The sequence below is a fragment of the Jaculus jaculus genome, chromosome 6 (assembly GCF_020740685.1).
Source record: "Jaculus jaculus isolate mJacJac1 chromosome 6, mJacJac1.mat.Y.cur, whole genome shotgun sequence".
Lineage (NCBI taxonomy): Eukaryota > Metazoa > Chordata > Mammalia > Rodentia > Dipodidae > Jaculus > Jaculus jaculus.
Window position 1 is genome coordinate 39,092,493 of NC_059107.1, and position 21,458 is coordinate 39,113,950.

Genomic DNA, 21,458 nt, shown 5'->3' on the forward strand with positions numbered 1-21,458 from the left:
TAGACAGTGGCCATGAGACTGCTATTTATTATTGTGCTGACCTCTGAGCAAAGAGGAAAAAACAAACACAGTTTCCCATCTGTGCAACTAGGAGAGAGGCTCACCACAACTCCACACTGAGCCTCAGCTCAAACTGAGCTGACACCATGGCAGGAAGCTGCGCATTGAGGAAATAAAACGGAAAGGATGGGGGGGGAGGGGAAGCCATAGCCATGTATGAATGACGCAGAGACAATGAACACCAAGCAAACAGCCTTGAACACAGTTCTCAGAGAGCCATGCAGGCTTCCCAGACTGGTCCCCAGCCCTGGAAACCAGCAAAAGAAAACCACAAGAACCATTCTAACCCAGCAGCCCTGACACAGAAGGGAGATGTTGGTGATGATGGGGGACAGGGATGACAGCTTTTATAGGCTTTGATCAAAGGGGTGTAGGCAAAGCTACAACCCTACCCCACAGTTACTTCTGGTCCCATTTCACAGGTGAGAGAATCAAGATCAAAAGAGGAGAAGCATTGTACCTGAAGCCACAGAGCTGGAAGAGCTGGCGTGAAGGCCCCAGTCAGTGATGTGTGGTTTCACAAGACTAACCTTGGTTCTTCTATTAGTCTAGAGCCTGGTACAATGTAGACATTCGGGAAATGTCATGAGAATAAGGAACGATGGCAGGCATAAGGCTGGGTGACTCTGGTGTCACACCTTCCTCCAGGTCCAGGAGAGTTGGGTGCATCTGTTCATATGTGTTCTTAGATGCATCTGTCATCTAACCATGAGGCCAGGTTGCTATGCTAGGTAGGCAATGGGGCAAAAGCTATAGGCCTTCACCCTACAAGGGTACCGTTATGGCAGCCAGCACAGCGGCAGGTCCAGCTGGCGCCATGCCATATCTTCTACCATAATTGCCATCAATTTTCTCTCTGCAGCAGCTCCCACGGTGGGAGCAGCCAGATCCTCTAAGGCCACACCAATTAATTCTTCAAGAGCCTTAATGGCCTTTAAAGTTATTACGATTTGCTTTTGAGGACCCAGGATAAATTGCACTCAACAGCCTTCAAGCATCCTCTCCCTCAGACAGACACTTCCACAGGGAACCTCTCCCAGGGCCTCCAGCCGGGTCCAGCACACTGGAGCTGTGCCTTTTGCCTTGCCTCAGTGCTTACTGGGTGGATATTCCACACATCATCATAATTCAAAGGAAATTCATAAAAGAGGAAGGAAGAAAACACAGCGGGTCACTGGCAGTTCTGAAGACCACAGTGCTGACTTGGACAAGAGCAGCATTGGATTGGAGGTCCCAGTGCTAGCCAGCCACACAAGGCCACCCACACATTCTCAGAGCTACTCTTTCATGCAATATTGTTTTCTCTACCATTAAAAGGGAAACAGAGGACCAGAGGGGCATGGAAACTTTCATACAATCACAAAGTGAGCTTTTTTTTTTTTTTTTAAGTTGATTTGTCTCAGGATTTCCCCAGTAAACCAGGATCCCATGTTAAAGCTTGTGCCTGTGTACATGTTCTCTCTCTCTCCCCCCCCCCCTCTCTCTCTCTCTGAACTTCCACAGTCCTGGATGCCAGTTCAATGCCTTCCACAAGCACTCATCTGCCTAGTCATCATGCTATTCGGCTATGCAACTGTCAGTCACGTCCATGTTTTTGAGCCAAAGCTGTGTAAATATCAGCACAACTAGTTCATAGTCCGACTTCCTTGTACAAAAGCCTGAAGTCCTGATAGGCCTCCAGAAACCTTCCACGCATCATGACATCTGGGTCTCCTCCCTTTGGGCTATTCTTGTCCAGGCACAGTCACTGAACTTTCTGCCTTGCTGTGTGCCCTTTTGGAAAGCAGGAGCAGACAGAGTTGTCTGTCTGTTGTCCAGAAGTAAAACCCAGTGAATCATCAACACTGGGTCCTGTGATGTAGGGAGTCCCACACTGTTAGAGAAGTGTGTGTGTGTGTGTGTGTGTGTGTGTGTGTGTGTGTGCGCGCGCGCGCGCGCATACACAAGGTGCTGGCAGAGTGGTTACCTGAGGCCTGGAGGGCAGGGGAAATGTCGAATGAGGTTCGGGGATTAGGGAGCAGGAGTCAGCCAGGTGGAAGGACTCTAGGTGAGGGGCACGAAGGTCCCTGGAAGGCTTTGCAGCCCAAGGAACATTTAACTCTTGCCTCTGTAGCCCAGGACCATGTTGATCCTCCCCGGGCCCTCTCCACGGTTCTGTGGGCCAGGTGCTCCGGAGCAGACAGGCACACTGCGGCTGCACCTGAGCAGCGACTCCATCTCCAGGCCACCTGGCTCTGCTGCCGAAGCAGCTGTCCATCAGCAACCCAGACCCAATGGATCTCAGCATGATCCTCTGCAGCTGAAGCCTTTCATCAGAGACACAGAAGGACTTCTGCCGAGGGATATGGGGCCATGGACACGGCAGCTGGAGTGGGGGCGCTGGGGAGGTTCTAATGGAGGGATGAAAAGCCCCTTATCCCTTTCAGCTATGGGGGTGAAGCTATATGACTAGGAGCCACTGATTTGTTTCTTCTCATGGTCACTGTGTTTCCCGTCAGACTGCCGGCTACATAGGGACAAAGATTCTGAGGTGTGTTCATTGCTATGTCACTGGTTCCCGGTGTAGGAGCTGGCACCCAGTAGGCACTCAAAGCACTGATGAGGTGGGACTCTCGAGCTCTCTGTCCTCTTGCCATAGGGGGATGTTGGTGCCACAAGGAAGGGATGCCATTACAGGAGGTGGAACAGCTGAAGTGTGCAGGCCGGTTAGCACGTGTGTGACATGAATGTGACCCCCATTCCCAGACGATGCCCCCCGATTCCAGACAGATGGCCTTGCCAGCTGCAGCTTGCCTGGACTCGGCCTCAGATGCCGGGAGCACTGAGTCCTTGGGAACCGCCCCTTCTCCACAACCCCACACAACAGAGCCTCAGGCCCAGACCAGAGGTCCTGGCTTGGGGGTAGGGAGGGCAGAGAGGAACACATCCAAGTTCTCAATGTAACTGCTAGGCACACTTCGGGGAATTTTGAACTGAAAAATCAAAGAGCTCTGGATGAGCTGCCCCACAGAGGGGCTGACACAGGCTAAGTCCACTTGTCAACAAATCCCCTCCACCCCACACCCCTGCTCCTCTGAGGGGCCCGGCAGACAGCTCAGGGGCAGCTGTGCTAGTGAGAGAGAAGGGAGATCAATATTCCCAGCACATACACACATACTCTCCCTCTCTCCATAAACAGAAAGCTGCCCACAGGCCCCTGAAACAGAAAAGGGCCAGTATCTCCGAGCCACCAGACTCCTTCCAAGACCACATCAGGCACACGCTTCACCCCACACGTAAACAACAGCCGCCAGCCCCACCAGCTCCCTGCACCTCACATCTGTACTCCCGACAAAAACAGTAGCCACATAGTTAAACTCCTGGCACCCTGGCCTATGCCCAGGTGGCCTGCTAAGGTGCTCAGTATTGGAACCCCCCCCACACCACTGTTCACACACCTAGGACACATTGGACATCGTCCTTCTATCACAGGTCTTGACGATGGACATAAATAAAGACAGAGGCCCAGGGTCTTCAATAAACAGGCCTGCAGGAGAGGGACCCCTGGCAACCAGAGCCATGCAATCAGACACTAGACACAGAGGCCCGCTCGACTGACTTAGTTCCTGCCACAAACTCCGGTTCATTTGCTCTCTGCACACCCACACCGTCTCCAATCTAGTTTCCCACTCGTATAAAATGACCCCTACAGGAACTCCTGTCCCGCTCCTCCTCCTACACACCCTGGCTAACAGCACTGGTGACCCACCCCTGGCGGACAGGCTGCCTTCCTCCTGCACACGCCGGGCGCCCCGTCCTGACAGTCACACCACTGCACACCCATCCCCCGCAGCCCCCATCTGGCACACTCCAGCAGTCCTCCCCCACCCCCAAACCTATCCCACAGCACTCGGGGCGCCCGGGCGTTTAGGCCACCTCGCAGCTGGGGGACCCCGCCCGCCGGGGCCTCCGCCCTCCCGGCCCGGCCCGGCCCGGCCCTTACCCGCTGTCAAGCTCCAGCTCCAGCAAGGACTGGGTCCTCTCGGAGTTGCAGTGCAGGCACCACATGGCGGCCGCGGCGGGAGCCGGCGGGACCGGTGCCCGGGACCCAGGCCCAGCCGCGCGCCGACGACTCCCGCCGGCGGCCGCCGGACCTCCCGGGCCGCTACCCCACCTCACAGGGCCCCGACCGCCTGCCGCCCGACCACGTCGGGTCACTCTGGCCTAGCGCCCGTGGATTCCCACCGCTCCAGGTCCCAAAGTCCGAGCCCCAGGCCAGCCGAGCCCGCCCCTCCGCCGCCGCCCGCCTGGCGCAGCGCTGGTCGGGCCGGAGGAATGTGGCCCGCGAGGGGGCGGGGCCACGGGCGAGGGGGCGGGGCCAACGGGGCGGCCAGGCCCTGCCCGGTGGCCCCGTGCCACCACAGCGCAAGAGCTGGATTCCCAGGCTTGTGGCATCCCGGTGGGCCCACCCGAGCCTAACAACAGCCGAGTCTATCCCACCGTGTAAGCACAACAAATGGAAAGCAAGCATCAAACCTTCAACCGAGTCTACTCTGCTTATGCCAATCCTGACTTTGGCCTCAGTGTACAACGCTGGGCCTTTGCCCTCCAGGACCAGGGAGGGACCACGGGGGCTCTTGAAGTGCCTATCCCAGAGAAGGGAATGGATCTCACTAGGTAGATCTGATAGGAAGTGGCTCGTTTCTCTCCAAGCACACCCAGATCCTTTGCAGCCTGGGGCAGGATAACGGTAGCATTAATAAGCATTTAAGAGGTCTTTACTGGTACCTGGGGCATCTGGGCAATGTTGTGAGGTGGGTCGAGCTACTCCTGGCCACATTTATCTTATCTGATAAGGAAACTGAGGCTAGGTTCACTGGGAGGCCTCCTTCACTTTCTCTCCCAGCTACCAGCTCTCAGCTTGCTGTTCTGTACTCCATGTGTACTTGCTTATTACCTGAAGGGCAGGCTGCTGCGCAGCACCCAGGCTGGCAGCTGGTAGAATGTCTAAATGTGGTAGGGAAACAGCAAGTAGACAGACACAGTCAAAAGCCCCATCTCCCGAGGAACCGTCTTGTGCCCCTTGGAATCCTTCACTAAGGGTTGGGGGGAGGGGGCTTACAGCAGGGGTACAGCTTCCTCAAGCTTTCCAGACAGGAGTGAGCAGGAGCCTGGTGCCCCTTACTGCCCATCAACACCTTCTTCCTCTCAGCTGCCTGCTTGCTTTGTTAAAAAAATAAATACACAGGGGCTGGAGAGATGGCTTAGCAGTTAAGGCACTTGCCTGCAAAGCCAAAGGACCAAGGTTCAATTCCCCAGGACCCACATAAGCCAGCTGCACAAGGTGGCACATGCCTCTGGAGTTCATTTGCAGTGTCTGGAGGCCCTGGTGTGCCCATTCTCTCTCTCTCTCCCTTTTTCTCTCAAATAAATAAATAAAAATATTTTAAATAAATAAATAAATACACAGGCTACATATGGCATCACACCTGTAACTCCAGCCTTGGCTACATCGTGGGAACCTGGCTCAGAATAAACAGCCAAAAGCGGAGGAAGTACTTGCCAGTCAGATCTGAGGAGGTTCTAGTATCTGCTCTCTAAAGAGATCGTTTACTATTCAACAGTAAGAAAGCCAATTTTTAAAATGGGTGAAGGATAGAACAGACATTGCTAGAAAAGCACACGTGCCAATGGCCAGGCAGCTTAGCAAGAGAGATCCAGCACTGCTGACCCCCGGGGAACATGAACAAGAGCATGAAGACATACCGTGCCATTCACTCAGAAGGCTATGAGCAGAAAGAAGGTCCCTATACTCAGCGGACTCTGGGAGGGAAAGACACAGGGCTGTCCCTGCTCAGGCAAGGTAGCCACATTTGGTGTCCGCTTTTGCTGAGGCGGAGCAGGAGGTGGCAGAGGACAGGATTGTACTAGGCATTAGAGAGGAGGGCATTCCTAAGCTACCCTCTAAAAATAGGCAGAACTAAAGAGAGTGAAGTCCCCAGTCCAGCTGCAGGAGCCCTTGGGACACAGGCTCATGGACCTCACCACTCGGATCCCCCAGGAATTCCGGGCACTCCTCCAGGTCCAGGGCACGCCGCCCGCCTGGCGACAAAGTTTGGGCTGGGATTTAGAAGGGGTTGAGTTTCCTTGGTGGCATGCGGAACAGCAGCAGACAGAGTCCCTGGAAATGCGTCAGAATTCTCATGTTTTGTCTTCCTGCTCAGTGGGCCTCTTGCTCTTGCACCAGAAACTGCCTAGCTACTCACAATGGTAGCAAGGGAAGTGCCAGCTAGGAGAGGCAGAGAAGGCCAGTTTCCCCACTGAAATGACTAGACTGGATAAAGTCTTTACTCGGAACATTTGGAAAAATTGCATAGCTTTCAGAGTCTCCGTTTCCTGAAAGTATAGTTCAGCAGCCACCTCCACCCCAGCTGATTCACCATGCTGTACTTAGCAAGTATTAATTAGCATGTACTCTGTGCCTTCAGCAGCCTCAAAGGGGAGACACGGCTATGACAAGTATCCCCCAGCACAGTGCTAAGACAGTGGAGGATGATGCCTGGAACTTGCTCCAGAAGAGGTCCCAATGATGGGGGCACAACTGGGTTAGGCCTTAAGGGATGAGTAGGAACTCACATAAAAGTTGCAGGAGGGAAGAAAGTTAAAAAGAAAAAAAGTTATGTTCCATTGTATTGTTCTGGGTTAAGTTCTAAGTTGCATGCTTTAGCCTATTTTTCAAGCCACAACCCAAACGTGTCCCCATCCTCCTGGCTTCTGAAAGCCTCTTGTCTTTCACAGACTCCCTAAACTCCTTGGCTAGACAGGTGGTACCTGGAGCTGTCAGAATGAAGCCCAGCTCTTCCCTGCGCTGGCTGAGGCCTGTGTGGCCTGGCTCTGGGCCTTTAATGCCCTCACACTCACCCTGCACACCTCACCAGCGGTAAGTAATAGCTGGGCTGCTTCTTTTTGGGGTTTTGAGGCAGGGTCTTACTCTAGCCCACGCTGATGACCTGAAATTTATTCTGTAGCCTAGGCTGGTCTCGAACTCATAATGATCCTCCTACCTCGCCCTCCTAATTGCTGAGAGTATAGATGTGAACTACTGCAGCTGGTTTTAGCAGCTACTTTCTTATTATTCATCTTTACTCAGTTTCCTAAACTTTCCACTGTGCCTGGTTCAGGGCTGAGACTTCAGGATTCAAGTTCAGTGTCATTTCTCCAGACAGCCATCAATCTCATATATACTCCTATTACTCTGTTGGACTCTCTCCCCTTATCAGTGGGCTGGTCCTTAGGTGAGAGACAGAGCTGGCCTGTCTCCTTCATACAGCTACCCCTGTGCCTAGTCTAGGGGCTGGGACACCCTCTGTGCCTAGCTACTACATGCATCAAAAGGTTTGGCTGTGAGCAAAGTCCGACACTGTATTAATAAAGTTTTTTTTTTTAAAAAAAACTTTTATTGACAACTTTCATAACTACAAACTATATTCCACTATCATAATCTCCTCTCTCCACCCTCCCTTTTCCCCCTTCAAGATCCCCTCTCCACTGAATCCCTTCTTTCTAGCTCATCTCTCTTCTTTAATAAAGTTTTATTGACAGACAATTACCCTCACTCACTTATGTCTTGCATATAGCAAAGCTGAATTGTTGCAAGGGAGACATGTGGCCTGCAAAGCCAACTTCTAGCCAGCCCTTCTCAGAAACACCTTGGGCCTAGAAGAATGTCCCCTGGAGAAAGGCTCACAGTGGCTCCAGCCACCCTGGTATATCTGGGATATCAGCCAGACCCTCATGCCTAGATGGGGCCTGCCAGTGCCAAACGCAAGCAGTGTGGGGGAAAAAAGGTGATGAAACTGGCAGGGCTGGGCCAGGCAGTCTGCTCCCGGGAGAGCTGCCGTGGGGCTGCTCACGCTCAGAAATGAATCCTCCCACACTCCTGCAGTGCACAGACACTTAGGCCAGGGTTACTGGCTGTTTGAAATAGTAGATGTATGGGGGAGTGGCTAAGTAAACTGAGGCACAGCCATCAATGCAGCCCTACATTAAACAGGTAGTGGCTGCAGCATTATACATGATCCTGGGGGAAGGTGAGAGCCACATACAACACTGTGGGACGAAGGACAAAAAATGTTTGAGGTGTTCAGTCAGATCAACAGAATACACACACACGGAACTGCATGCTCACAGATGCTGAGGTTTGTCTTTTCTTTCTACAATGCTGGGGATGAACCCAGAGCCTGGCACACCATTGAAATACACCTCAGTCATAATGGACCATTTCTTACAGGAAACCCAAGAAGGTGGTGCCAGTAGCTGCTGTGGGAAGGGAAATTTGGGGTTCTAGAGAGTCCCTGGAGACAAGCCTCCTGGAACCAGGCCTAGACCCCTCTACCTGAACCCTAGTTGGAATGGGTTGAAGGAAGAAGGATTTTCACCATCTTTCCTCCGATAGCGTTCAAAATTTTAACACATATTTATTACTTTTAAAAAAGCTATTGTACTTGGGCATGGCAGTGTATGCCTTGAATCCCAGAACTCAGGAGGCAGAGGTAGGAGGACCTCTCTGAGTTCAAGGCCACCCTGAGACTACATAGTAAATCCCAGGTCAACCTGGGCTAGAGCAAGATCCTACTACAAAAACAACACCAGGTGTGGTGGAGCACTCCTTTAATCCCAGCACTTGGGAGGCAGAGGTAGTAGAATTGCCGTGAGTTTGAGGCCACCCTGAGACTACATAGTGAATTTCAGGTCAGCCTGGGCTAGAACAAGACCCTACCTCAAAAAAGTAAACAAACAAAAAACCCCAACAATAACAACAACAACAAACTATTATGATAAAGTCAATTAAAAAAATTAACTCCGAGCTGGAGAGATGGTTTAGCAGTTAAGCACTTGCCTGTGATGCCTAAGGACCCCGGTTTGAGGCTCAATTCCCCAGGACCCACATTAGCCAGATGCACAAGGGGGTGCACGTGAATGGAGTTCATTTGCAGTGGCTAGAAGCCCTGGCACACCCACTCTCTCTCTAGCTCTCTGCCTCTTTCTCTCTCTCTCTCTCTGTTGCTCTCAAATAAATAAAAATAAAAACAAAAAAATTAACTCTAGGGCCGGAGGAATGGCTTAGCAGTTAAGGCGTTTGCCTATAAAGCCAAAGGACCCAGGTTCAATTCCACAAGACCCACGTTAGCCAGATATATGAGGGGGTGCAAGTGTCTGGAGTTCATCTGCAGTGGCTGGTGTCCCTGGTGTCCCTATTTTCTCTCTCTCTCGCCCCTCTTTCTCTGTCAAATAAATAAAAATAAACAAATATTTTACAAAAAATTAACTCCAAGGGTTGGAGGACTTCCAGCTTGTTTTCATATCTTTGAGCCCACCAGAGCTAGTCCACACTGAGACTCCAGATTCTAGCTGGGACTTGAGCCACCCTTTACAGCCACCCCGCATCCATGGGTTTGAGCAGGTTACGCCTTGCTGACAGCCACAAAGATTACCTGGTGCTATGACACCATGTCAAGCTGCACACTGAGGCCTGTTAACCATGTCACTGCTGGCCATTCTGCCATGAGCCCCTGTCACAACCAGAACGATGGCCCAGGAGGAAGCTCTGTGACCAGTCTTCAAGCTCAACTACTCACGTACAGATGGAGACACTGAGGCCCAAAGAACAAACCGTGGGAGGTACCCTAGATTGTGTGGCCCCATACTAAGCATTACCACTGATCCCAGGCTTATGGCCACCCTGCCCACCAGTCCCAGGCTGCCTGGTGCCACAACTGGGGCCCTGGCAACAAGGCAGATAACCCAGACCTGTGAGTTTCAAGACCACATCCTAATCCACGTGTGGACTGGAACTCTGGCATGAGGCTTGGCTGCAGTGACTCCTGTCTGGGCTTGAGATCCCAGTTACTCAGGAGGCTGAGGCAGGAGCACTGCTGGAGCCCTCTAATTTGAGACCAGTCAACCAAACAACCAGAACACAGGCAGAACCCAGAAGCCTGGAGTGACAACTCGGAGGCACCAGCGGTGCGTGCTCCAGGGCAGAAATGCTCCCAGGGATGTGAAGCTTTCCAAACAGGGGCCAACTTCTTGCCAGAACTTGAGCCACCACTCATAGATGCCACCTGCTAACTAGGGTCTTCCCTCTTCTGTCTAAACAAAGCAAGCTGATGAATTTGGGAGTAAGGGAAACTTTGGGGGCTCTTTTCTGTGGTCATTAAATGAACTTGAATTTCTGAGGCAGCTGTTACTATAGAATCACTGGCAAACGTATTATGGCAGTGATGGGGTACACAGGGGAGACCCCCAGGGAGAGGATACCATGTCAGCCATGGGAAAAGGACAGAAGCCCCATGCTGGAGCTATAGAACCCACCACAGGCACTGGTGGCTCTGAGAGCCTAAGACGTTGACACATGCTCAATGTGGAGAAAGAGTTCTTTCCATGAGACCAAAACAGCCAGGATGACCCCTGCTCCAGGAAATCCACCAGTGCCCACTGTCACCCAGCAGTGTAAACTGCAGTCAAAAGAATAATGGCGATGGTACTGTGTGTGCCCCGAGTCCCTCCCGAGTCTGGCTGCGCCTGGTTCCCTTACTGAACCTGTGTCCTAGAGACCAGAGAGCATGCCTCTGGCTTCAAAAGCAGAGCTATGTGAACTACCACCTCTATTCAAGGGCGAAGGAAACAGCCACGCAACCGTCTTCCTGCAGGCCACAGGGTAATAGCTTCAGGAGGAAATGCAGCCAGGCGCTAAGTCCATTAGCCACCAGCTGTCCCCACCACACATACTCCCAGCTACACTGCTCGGCACACTTCCATGTGGAAGCCAGGCAAAAGTGCCTCACTTCAGTCCTTCATCCCAGCCCTCTCTCCCCTGGTGAAGGGAGCAAGGGAGCCATAGTAAATGCTTGCGGAGGTGATATTTCCATCCCACCTGGGGACAGCTCCTGGAACAGCTCCAGGCTGCTGGAGGCCATGCCCAGTCCTCTACCCCTTAGAAGTGGCATACCTGGTGCCCTGAACAGACATCTCAGTCCTGCTGTGTGGTCTTGAACAAGTCACTCAGCTGCCCAGAGCCCTGGCCTCTTCCATCTTTAAGGTAGGACCTCTTCCTTATAGGGTGGGTGTGAGGAGTGGGAGTGACCCCACTGCTGCTCAGCCAGACTCTCTATGGCATGCAAGCTCCTTGCCTGTGTTGAGTGAGGAAGCACCCTTTCCAGTCAGGGGCTGCCTCCCACAGTGAGCCTGGCTCTTGGACTGGACATCCGTTAGAATCAAAGACCAGCTGTACGACATTGTAATGTGTGGTATTGGACCCTGGGCAGCAGGTCTGGTCTGTCTGAGGCTCTCTTTTCCTCACCTCCTTGCCCTCTCCCACTCTCTAAGGTGGGCTGTCATGGCTCCCTCACACGTATCTTCAGGGAAGAGCAGTTTACAGAAGCGAACAAATTAAATCCTTGAAATTCCCCTTATCCATTTCACAAATAAACCAAGGCACAGAGAACCTGAGTAAGTTACCTAAGACCATATGATGGCTAACCCAGCATTTAAACCAGTTGCATCTGGCTGCCAAACCATAAAGCTAGACCCCAAGGCACTTATTTAAGGATGCAGGCTCTGGACTATGTGCATTACACACATCATCTCACTGATGCTTTCCCATGACCTATTCATATCCAGAGAGAGAGGCCAAGGCTTGGAAGGGTTAAGGAGTTTAAGTGCAAACAGGGATAAAGAATTGCAAGTCAGGGCCGTGCGTCCCAAGTCTGTTCTTACAGCATTTCAAGGTTTAGCAGTTGTGCAGGAGAGTGTCTCCCCTCTGTCTGTTAAGAGACAACAGCCAGAGAAGTACCTCCCTTCCTGGGCCCGCAGGTTTTCTTCCCCTCTTAACCCTGTCCCCTGCTCCCTCAAGGGGCTCAGCCTGAGGACACACATACTGAGAAAGGAGGCAAAGGCTTGAGGGCGCAGTCACATTCCCGGGGGTCTGACCCTCCAATGTGGCCACGGGAATCCCTGAGTGAACCTCAGCTTCCTCCTCTGTAAAGGAGGTCTCAGTGAAGAATGCAGTGGTCCCACTGCACTCCCGTGAGCTCTGCTCACACGCGGCATGCCCTGTTCACTTGCTCTGCCTCTTCCAGCAGGACCTGCTTCCCCCTGGCATGAAGGATGGAGGGGAACAGCTGGAGGGGCTTGGCCTGGCCTTCCGGGCTATCCTGGAAGTCCAGGCGGAGTCCCAGCTGAGATGCTACCCTACCCAATTCTCTTTGCCTCCTTTCTCAGTATGTGTGTCCCAGGCTGAGCCCCTTCAGGGAGCAGGGGACAAGGTTAAGAGGGGAAGAAAACCTGCAGGCCTCCAAGACGGCCCACAGTGCAAGGGGCCCTGCAGAACCTGGTGTAAAGCACAGCCTTATCTCTGTCTCATCTCTTCCCAATGTTCCTACTGATGTTCATTTAGCCTGGCACAGTGGTGCATGCCTATAGACTCAGCACTTTGGAGGAAAAAGACAATTGCTGGAAGTTCAAAGACAGCCTGAGATTCATAGCAGCCTAGGCGTCTACAGTGGCCCAGCCTCAGCATCTCAGGGTGCGCTGGCTGGGAATGGAGGTGGAGCCTGTGAGGACTCAGTCACGATTTACCTTCACCTGGGACTGAGCAAGTCCACCATCCCAGCGTTATCCCCGAACTGTGACTGCCTGTCCAGCCCTGCTCATAATGTACGTATGTATGTATGTATGTAGATAGATGGATAGATGGATGATAGATGATACGTAGATGGATAGATGACAGATAGATATATAGATAGATAAATATGTGAATTCACCTTAGTCCATGATGGCCTTGCTCAGTCACTTGTTTACTACTCATCATTTCCACTGAGTGATGCTCTGAGACTGTTCACCTCTGTGTTCTCAGTAATTGCAGACAGGCAAATGAATTGTGTTGAACTAGATACGTTCTGGCTCAAGGGCAGCCATGGGGCTGGTGTACCTTGCTTTCCTGCATTCCATGCTCATTCCTGTCTGGTTCCATCTAAGCCTTGTAACCCTATCTATCCAATGGTTCCAGACTAGCCAGGTGAACCCTATTTTCCAAAGGGACTGGTGCCATGTGCATAGTGCTAGGCAGGCCAAGTATTTTAGGAGCCTATAGGATGAAGCTTTGTAAACAAGAGGTAACAAGCGGCCACCGTTGACACAAAACAAGGGGATCACCTGCCCATCAAAGCAGGCAGAGTCATCAAGGGAGTCCAGAAGCTCTATCTATGCATCTGACTTTACGTGGGACCTGAGGAACTGAACCGAGGCCACAGGCTTTGCAAGTGCCTTTAACCACTGAGCCATCTCTCCAGCCTGAAAACTCTACCTGGAAAGCTGCAGGGCCTGGCTCTTCTGCACAGCATCCCACCTGAGTGCCCAGCTGCAGGAGTGTACCAGAGCAGGTTTACTTTCTCCTAAGCACTGAGCTCATGGCCTAAAACAACCTGGTGGGTGGTGCCAGGCCCAGGCCCTGGCGGCTTCTGCTTAATGAATAGATATGTTTCTTTCTAACAAGGGCTGGGGCGCCTGCTTGGCAAATGGATGCCATTAAGGGCTCCTAAGACACCAGCTACTCTTAAGTGGGTTAACATTCCCCTCTGCAATCTACTTTATGTAATTGATTTAAACAACACCTTCTTTTGTCCCGGTGGGAGGAAGGCTTTTGACCAGCGTTGGCTCTGCTGCACTGGCTGGGAATGGAGGTGGCGTCTGTGAGGACTCAGTCATGATCTGCCTTCACCTGGGACTGAGCATGTGTACTCCTAACTGAGCACACCCACCACCCCAGCAGTATCCTCACCACTGTGACTGCCTGCCAGGCCCTGCTTAGGCATCTCAGGGTGCGGGTGCAGGCCCTGACCTGGGGAAGCTTGTCTGGGTGAGGGTAGTGGAGGTAACCCAGACTTTGGCGTATCACCCTGTTCTGTGTGTCTGCACAGTCCTGACAGCAATTCTACACAATGGGATTTGTTCTACAACTTAATCACAGAGGCCGTGGCACCCAGTGGGTGAGTTTGCCCTAAAACACACCTGTAAGTGATGGAGCCACCCCAAGCCACTAAGGTGGGCTGCTCATGCAGCAGCGTGCATGCAGGGTGGGAGGCAAAAGCAGGTCTGGGCTCATCCCCAGGATGTCTTACCTGGGGCCACAGAGCAGCCCCATAGCAGCTATGGGCGTCAGCTTTGCCGCCAGCATGCGACTCCCCCTCAAGTGAATACATCCATGGAAAGATTCAACAAAACCAAAATGCTGCTGGGGATGGCTGCCACATCTTACACTTGCAGAGAGGCCACCGTACAGAAGGCCACCATGAAACGAGCATGCTTTCTCACCTGTTAGGGGCTGGCATGCAAGAGGCCTTGCTAAGCGAAAAGAGAAAGCTGAAGGATGTTGTGTTGAGGTAGAAAAAGAAAGGGGCTGGTTTAGGGGTGGGCACTTGCTTAGCATGCACAAAGCCCCGTGCTTCGCAGCCAGCATAGCCAAAGCAAACAGAAAGGCAAGGGAAAGCGTAAGCATGAGTACTCGCACACATAGTGACAAAAAAAATATATCTCTGGACGGAGATCACAGGGGAGGGGCAGGAGACTTGGGGCTTGATGTGCATATAATCAAGGAATGGAACCAAGTGTTTGGGAAGACAAAAGGAGAGTGAAGATATGTCCATTCTGATGAACACTTTGATCTTGGTACAATCACAAGGGCTGAGGGAGCAATGGATGGTGTGACTCTCCTGGATTCCAACACAATGTCACCTGGCAATGGAGTCTGTGGTCTGGCAAGAACTCCTGCTTGGTCAGTGGCAGAAATCTGAACACACACTATGTGCAACAAGCAACAACACAGCCCAGCCGCATCAAAGACTCAGAGCTTCCCAAGTCAAGGAGGCTGACTATGGTGGGACCAGGGAGGCCCCAATACACTGCTGCCTCATTGCTGCCCCCTGCAGGCTACAAGGAAGAGCAGCACTCAGGCCTTCAGGAGCTCTCCTGCTCCTAGGAGGCTTAGTTTGATCTGAATTATCTCTGCAGCCCTCCTAGTGCCCAAGTCCTATTATGTACATGGGGGAACCAAGACACACACAGAGACTAAATGAATTGCCTGGAGGCCATTCAGCTGGTGTTGCAGAGCTGGAATCCAACTGTCAGCCTCCTTCTGGCTAGGGGAAAATCTCAAATCCTCATGGGTCCCTGGGCCTTGGGGCTCGTGAGCGAGCTGCTCTAGGACACCTCAGGGGAGGGGCCACTTGACTCCTGCAGCTGGCTCACAAATAGCATCCTTCATGCGACATAACCCACAGGCCATTCCTGTCTCTAGTAATTTCCATAATCGACTGTAATTTATGTTTAACGGCAAAGATATCAAGGGTTGGACTCCTCCCTCCCTGGAGTGTTGGGAGGAAAATTTATAATTATCAACACATACGTTTGTTCAGCTCACCAGCCCCTAGCTGCAGCAGCTCAGTGACTGGTAATTCACACAGAATTCACTGCCGTCTTCCTGACCACCATGGGGCCATTTTCTCTTGCTGGAGCTTACCTTTGTCCTGGGGTATTTGGCCCTGGAGGCCCTGCCCGTAAGGCCAAACTACAGAGGAGTGGCCACTCCCTACTGGGAGGGCACTGTGAGCAGCAAGACAACAGAGCCACTCAGGGCCAGTGCAATCAACGAAAGCTCTGCTTCGGCCTGTCTTGCAGGCTAGGGACAATGGCCACCTTCCAGTGCAATCGCTCTTTAGCAGTCAGCCCTCTGCACACTGTTGCCATCCAGGGGACCCCCAGTGTGGCTAGGCTTTCGTCGGTAACCATCTGCCTTCTACATGTGGGCACAGGCCACTGAATCAACCAATGTAGCCCTGCCATTAGCCAAGCCACTGGAGAGCTGGGCACTGCCCCCAGCTGACCCAGGGTACTGGTGATCCTCAGAACAAAGAAGAATTCTGGACAGAGGCTCAAACAGACCAGATCTCCTGCCCAAGACCCAAATTCATACAGCAGCACATGGCTATTTAGCTGGCCACAGGTTTGTTTCTAAATCTGGGGGTGAGTGGGGTGACCTAGGCCCCTCTTGGGCTGCAGAGAGGATGGCTCAGGCCTCAGCTGCCTGGGGATCCTCCCTGGGGGGTTGTGATAGTGAGGGATGTCCCTGAAGCACTTCAAGCTACGATTAAAGGACTGAAAGCTAGTGTGGGACCAGATCTGTGGCTTAGAGGCACAGCACCTGTCTCGTGTTTGTGAGGGAGAGGTCTTGAGTTCCATGTCCAGCTCACACACAAAAATGCTAGTGTTGTCTAAGAGCTCATTATACATGACCTCAGTTAATCCTAACCATATCCCTATTTAACAGAAAAGGTCATGGGGCACAGAGAGGCTAATTCCCTTGCCCAAGGTCCCCCCAGCTGGTGGTGCTAGACAGGGCACCCAGAGCATGTGCACCTAGGAGCTCATTTGGAGCATGATAGGAACAGATCTTGGGAGACAGAGACAGGAGGTGGTGACAGATAAAGCAGCGATGGAGCCCACCACATGTCTGTCTTTTTGGCAGTGTGGGAACAAAAGCCAATTGCCTCCCCTTTTCTTGGAGCAGGATGGCTACAGATGAGTTTCTGTCAACCACAACCAAAGGTGTCCTGAGAGATGCATGGTGGGAACTGGCCAGCCTGGTGGATAAGCAAGCAAGCCCCATGCAGCCACTCTGAGGGCTGGTAAGGGGCTCAGGGAAGGTAGGGTGCACCCAGAGAGAGGGCTCTGGCATCCATTGGCCCTGGGTTTGAATCTGAACTCTGCCATTTTCTATCCCTTGAACCTTCAGAAGCTCTCTGGACCTCAAATCTCTTCCTTACAGAAGAAAATAATAACCTCCCCCCTTCTAGGGCTGAGTGATGATAGTTAGTGACATGGGTGTCAGACGGTGTGCATGATATTATCACAGTCTGTGTTTAAAAATGGGGGAGTGAGGGGCTGGGGTGTGGCTCAGTAGCAAAGCATTTGTCTAGCATGGGTGAGGCCCTGGCTTCTGACCTCTGCAATGCAAAAAAAAAAAAAAAAAAATTGAGGGTTGGGGTAACATGTTTATATACACTTGCTTATGTAAACACGAAGCTGGAATGAGACATGAAAAGCTGATCTATGGGCCAAGGTAGGGAAAGAGAACCAGGCAGCCAGGAACTAGGACTGTTCCGCTCAAATCCCCACTGAGGAGGAACAAGGAGAAGGGGTTTCCTACCAAATACCCTCTTGTACTTTCTGAACTTTAAACCATATCAATAAACATTACACAAGTGAGAACTACAAGGCTTGAGCTAAAGGTTATCATAAGGGCTGGGGAGAGGGCTCAGTGGACAAGGCACTGACCAAGCAAGTGTGAGGACCAGAGCTCATGCAGCACCCATGAAGGTGACAGGTGGAGACAGAGGCTCGCTTGGGTGAGAGACCCTGTCTCAGCAGTAAGGTGGGCAGTGACTGAGGAAAACGCCCAGTGCCAGCCTCTGGCCTCCACACACATGTGCCCACATGTATGCACACATGCACGCACCATGCACATGCAAACGAATACAACTGCTAGAGCACTGTGGTAGAATCCACTGCGCAGTCTGGCGCTGTGTCTATGCTCCCTTCATACACACTCGCTGACAGCAGGCCAACATGACAGGAACCTCCAGCCATCTGCCACCAGGCTCACTCGGGGGGTACAGGCCCGTGAGGTCAGGCTTTCAACCCGCCCTCATCCTCCTGCCACTAGAACCCCTGACTTCTGGTATCCCTACAGGGCCCTGCCATTCCCTCCACGGACATATGCTGAGATTCTAGGCCAGGAGCTGCCTCTGGGGTCCCAGGTGGATCTGGGTAAGATGGTTGGCTTGGTTGAGGTGGACCTGGGGCTTCTAAACACTGGATGTTCTCTCACCTTGGGTACCATTTCTTTTTTCCCCCTTTTTTTGAGGAAGGGGCTCACTCTGACTGACCTGGAATTCACTATGTAGTCTTAGGGTGGCCTTGAACACACAGCAATCCTCCTACATCTGCCTCGCGAGTGCTGGGACTGAAGGTGTGTGCCACCATGTCCGGCCTGCGTACCATTTCTACCTGGCCACCAGTGACAGCGGCGTCACACAGCAGGGTCCTGTCAACAGGCTGAGCACTGTCTGACCATAATCCTCAAAATCCCTGTTTTCCTCATCTTGGAACCATTATCTGCTGTCCTTCCCCACCAAACACTCTTTAAACAAAAGTTATTGGGACTGGAGAGATGGCTCAGCAGTTAAAGTTGCTTGATTGCAAAGCCTGAAATCCCAGATTCAATTCCCCAGTACCCATATAAAGCCAGATACACAAAGAGGCCCATGAGTCTGGAGTTTGCAGTGGCAAGAGGCCCTGATGTGCCCATCACCCCTCTCCTTCTTGTTCTCAAATAAATAGATATTTTTCAAAGTTATTTTTTCAATATAGGCCAGTGGTTCTCAGTTTGCGGTTTTAACTTCTTTTCACACTTTTTTTTTTTTTTTTCCTGAGACAGGGTCTCACTCTATAGTCTTGGCTGGCCTTGAATTCATGGCAATCCTCCTGACTCAACTATCCATATGTTGGGATTTGGGGCATGTACCATCATATATGGCTTTCTTTTTAATCCTCACTGAAGATCCTAATTGTTTATGAGGGTTATGCTTCTATCTACCAATATTTACCATATCAAAAAAATGAAAAGAGACATCCTTTTAGCACTAAAATACACAAGTACCATTCCATTAGCTGACATGTCAAGTAACCTCTAGAAAATTCCACAGAACACATGAGAAAATAAGGTAAAACAGGCAAACAGCAGCCGTTATTAGAAGGTTCCGAACTCATTGCTCCTTGAATCACACTTCAAAAAAGAATTTTCTTTGCCTCACCAAGCTCATGTGGCCATGCCTATGCCTGGTCCACAGGGGTACTCAAATCTGACATGTCTAGAAAGAGGGGTGGCAGGGATCTACAGACAGAACCACGAGCACATCATCCTGCCCACCCCACAGGCACCACGCCCTAAAGCCCTGGCATGGGCAGTGTGCCTTCTTCCAGGTGCCGGGAGAACCTGAGGCTTGACCCAAAAGGGCTCAGCGTACAAGAGGTTCAGCACCTGGGGTGCTGGCCCTGGTCCTCCAAAGGCTGAGGCTGCAGAGGGAGGTCTTGGCTGTGGTCAGCAACTTTTAACAAGGGCGACAGCCTGCCCTCTCTGGGTGCAGGTACAGGTGCAGAGGATGAAGCTACTGCCTAATGCCCTCCCCCTGCCCCTCAACACACACATGCCCTCCCTCCTCCCACTGGCACTTCATCCCTCAGTCTGCTAGTCCAGCTCTGAATCTGGACAGTCTGGCTCCAGCACTCAAGCCCCCACCCCTGCAAAAGGGGAGGGGGGGTTCTACCCAGCTGTCCCCAGGTCAGGCCTGGTGATAAATTTAGAACAGCTTAAGACGACAGTCCAGGGCACAGCTGTGCAATCCTCGGATGGAGTGAAAGGCAGAGCTTACAACTACATTCTGGGTCGTGGGTTAGGCTTCCACAGAGGGAGAGCAGTCCCTGGCCTGGCCCCATCTGTCTCTCTGGCCTGCTCCCTGCTGGTCCAGACCACCCATCAATGCTGGAGGCTGGTGCCACCTGCTGCCCCACTAGGAAACTGCAGTCTGGTCTGCTCACCCTGGAGACTGGGGCAGGAACAGTCCTGGAACCCCACTTAATCCAACCTCACATTCAGGCTCCTTCAGGAAAATTTGGCTTGGCCTTCTCAAAGCCCATTCCTCTCAGCACCTGGGTGACTCTGGGGGAAAATGCCTCTCCCTCTGAATACGGGTGTTGGTATAACACTTGTTCCCAGCTCCAGCACAGGCCTGGCACTATTGGGTGTTTACAGGCCTTTGTCACTGAAGAGAGTTATGTGGGTCTCTGATGGATCTGCACACCTTTATAAACACAACGGTCACTCCTACAGGGGCAGGCATGTAGACGAGTGGCTTCCCCTCTCAAGGGGGAATGGAGAGCTAGCATCTGCACAGAGGCGTGCTGAAATGGGTGCGCAGGCAGGAAAGGCAAAAGTGAGGTGCAGACCCAGGTCGGCATGAGTCCAGGCTCCACTTTTCTGTCAGTGAACGCACAAGATGGTTCCATCACTTTGTATACAGGACTCCAGGGTGAAAGTTTAAAGGGCGCCCTCTTCTGGTGAAGACAGCCCTCAGCACTCTAAGGGTGGCTGAGCAAGCCTGCACAACTTCAGCACCTAAACTGCAGAATGACTGTGAGTCTTGGTTCCCTGTCACCCTCCATAGGCCAACAGTGGGTTCTGCTCTTGGAGGAGGATGGGAGTCCTGAATAGACACATGACCTGTGATCATAGACAGTCACCGGCTATCTTTTCTCAGTACCTGGGAACAGATAAAGTCCATCCCAGCTCTCTAGGAGATAAGACATAACAGGCCCAGGAGTCACAGGCCAAACTCAGCACTGTTTCAGTCCCCTCACAGTGTGCCAAAATGCTTTTATTAAGGCATTGGGTGTGCGTGTGTGTCTGTGTGTGAATGCTCGTGTGTGAGTGCTGGTGTGCACATACCACGGAGCATGTGTGGAGATCAGCAGACAACTTTGGGGTATCGATCCTCACCCTCCACCTTGTTTGACACAGGGTCTTTCGTTCACTGCACCGTGCTCACCAGGCTAGCTGACCAATCAGCTTCCAGGTGATTCTCCTATCTCCGCCTCCCTTTTCACCATAGACACACATTGAGATTAGACACCAGGGCCACAGCGTTGAGCTTTACATGGGTTCTAGGACACTGAACTCAGTACTCACACTTGCACTTTATCACTGAATCATTTCCCCCTGGTCCTATTAAGACATTTTTACACAAATTAAATGATTAAGACAAACAAAACCCCATCCCCACATCACAGGCCTAATGGCTGTGTGGGTGACATGTAGCTTGCTTGGGTCCTTAAGGTGACACACCCTCGGCTCTCTCCCTGTGGCTGCCTGGGTTCCTCCAGAGTCATGAGCCCAGAGGAAGAGAGAGCTCGCTCAAGGTCACACAGTGGCCAGCTAGGCCTGAGCCAGGACTCCAGGCTCCACCCCTCTCCAGACCCAGATCTGCGGAGGGTGGAGTGGAGCTGGTCTCTGCAGGGGCCTCCCTGGACACAGAGGGACCGTTCTTCCTGCTCACAATCCCTCCTGTTTGCCCCGTGCCAGGCTGCAGCCTCCCGCCAGCCCTGCTGACAAGCACAATCTGGTGCCAGTGTCCACAAATATGTGTGTCTTCCTGAGGGAGGCGGTTGCCTGCGCCCAGCCTGGAGTGAGTGGACACAGGACCGAGAGAAAGTCACAGCCAGCTGCCAGGAGGACCTTGAAAATATAC

General features: G+C 52.2%; 1 protein-coding gene across 8 annotated transcripts in view; it reads right to left on the reverse strand.

Annotated features, from left to right (window-relative positions):
- Iqsec1 (IQ motif and Sec7 domain ArfGEF 1) overlaps positions 1 to 21,458 on the reverse strand; it is a 336,067-nt gene that overhangs the window by 42,956 nt on the left and 271,653 nt on the right. Inside the window, exon 1 of one of the 8 annotated variants that reach the window (XM_004671684.3) lies at positions 4,043 to 4,166. The exons of the other annotated variants lie outside the window; for them this stretch is intronic. Coding sequence (XP_004671741.1) covers positions 4,043 to 4,107 — 65 coding nt within the window. The 5' untranslated portion in view covers positions 4,108 to 4,166. Of the gene's footprint in view, positions 1 to 4,042; positions 4,167 to 21,458 lie in introns of those variants that run through there. 8 annotated transcript variants of the gene reach the window in all.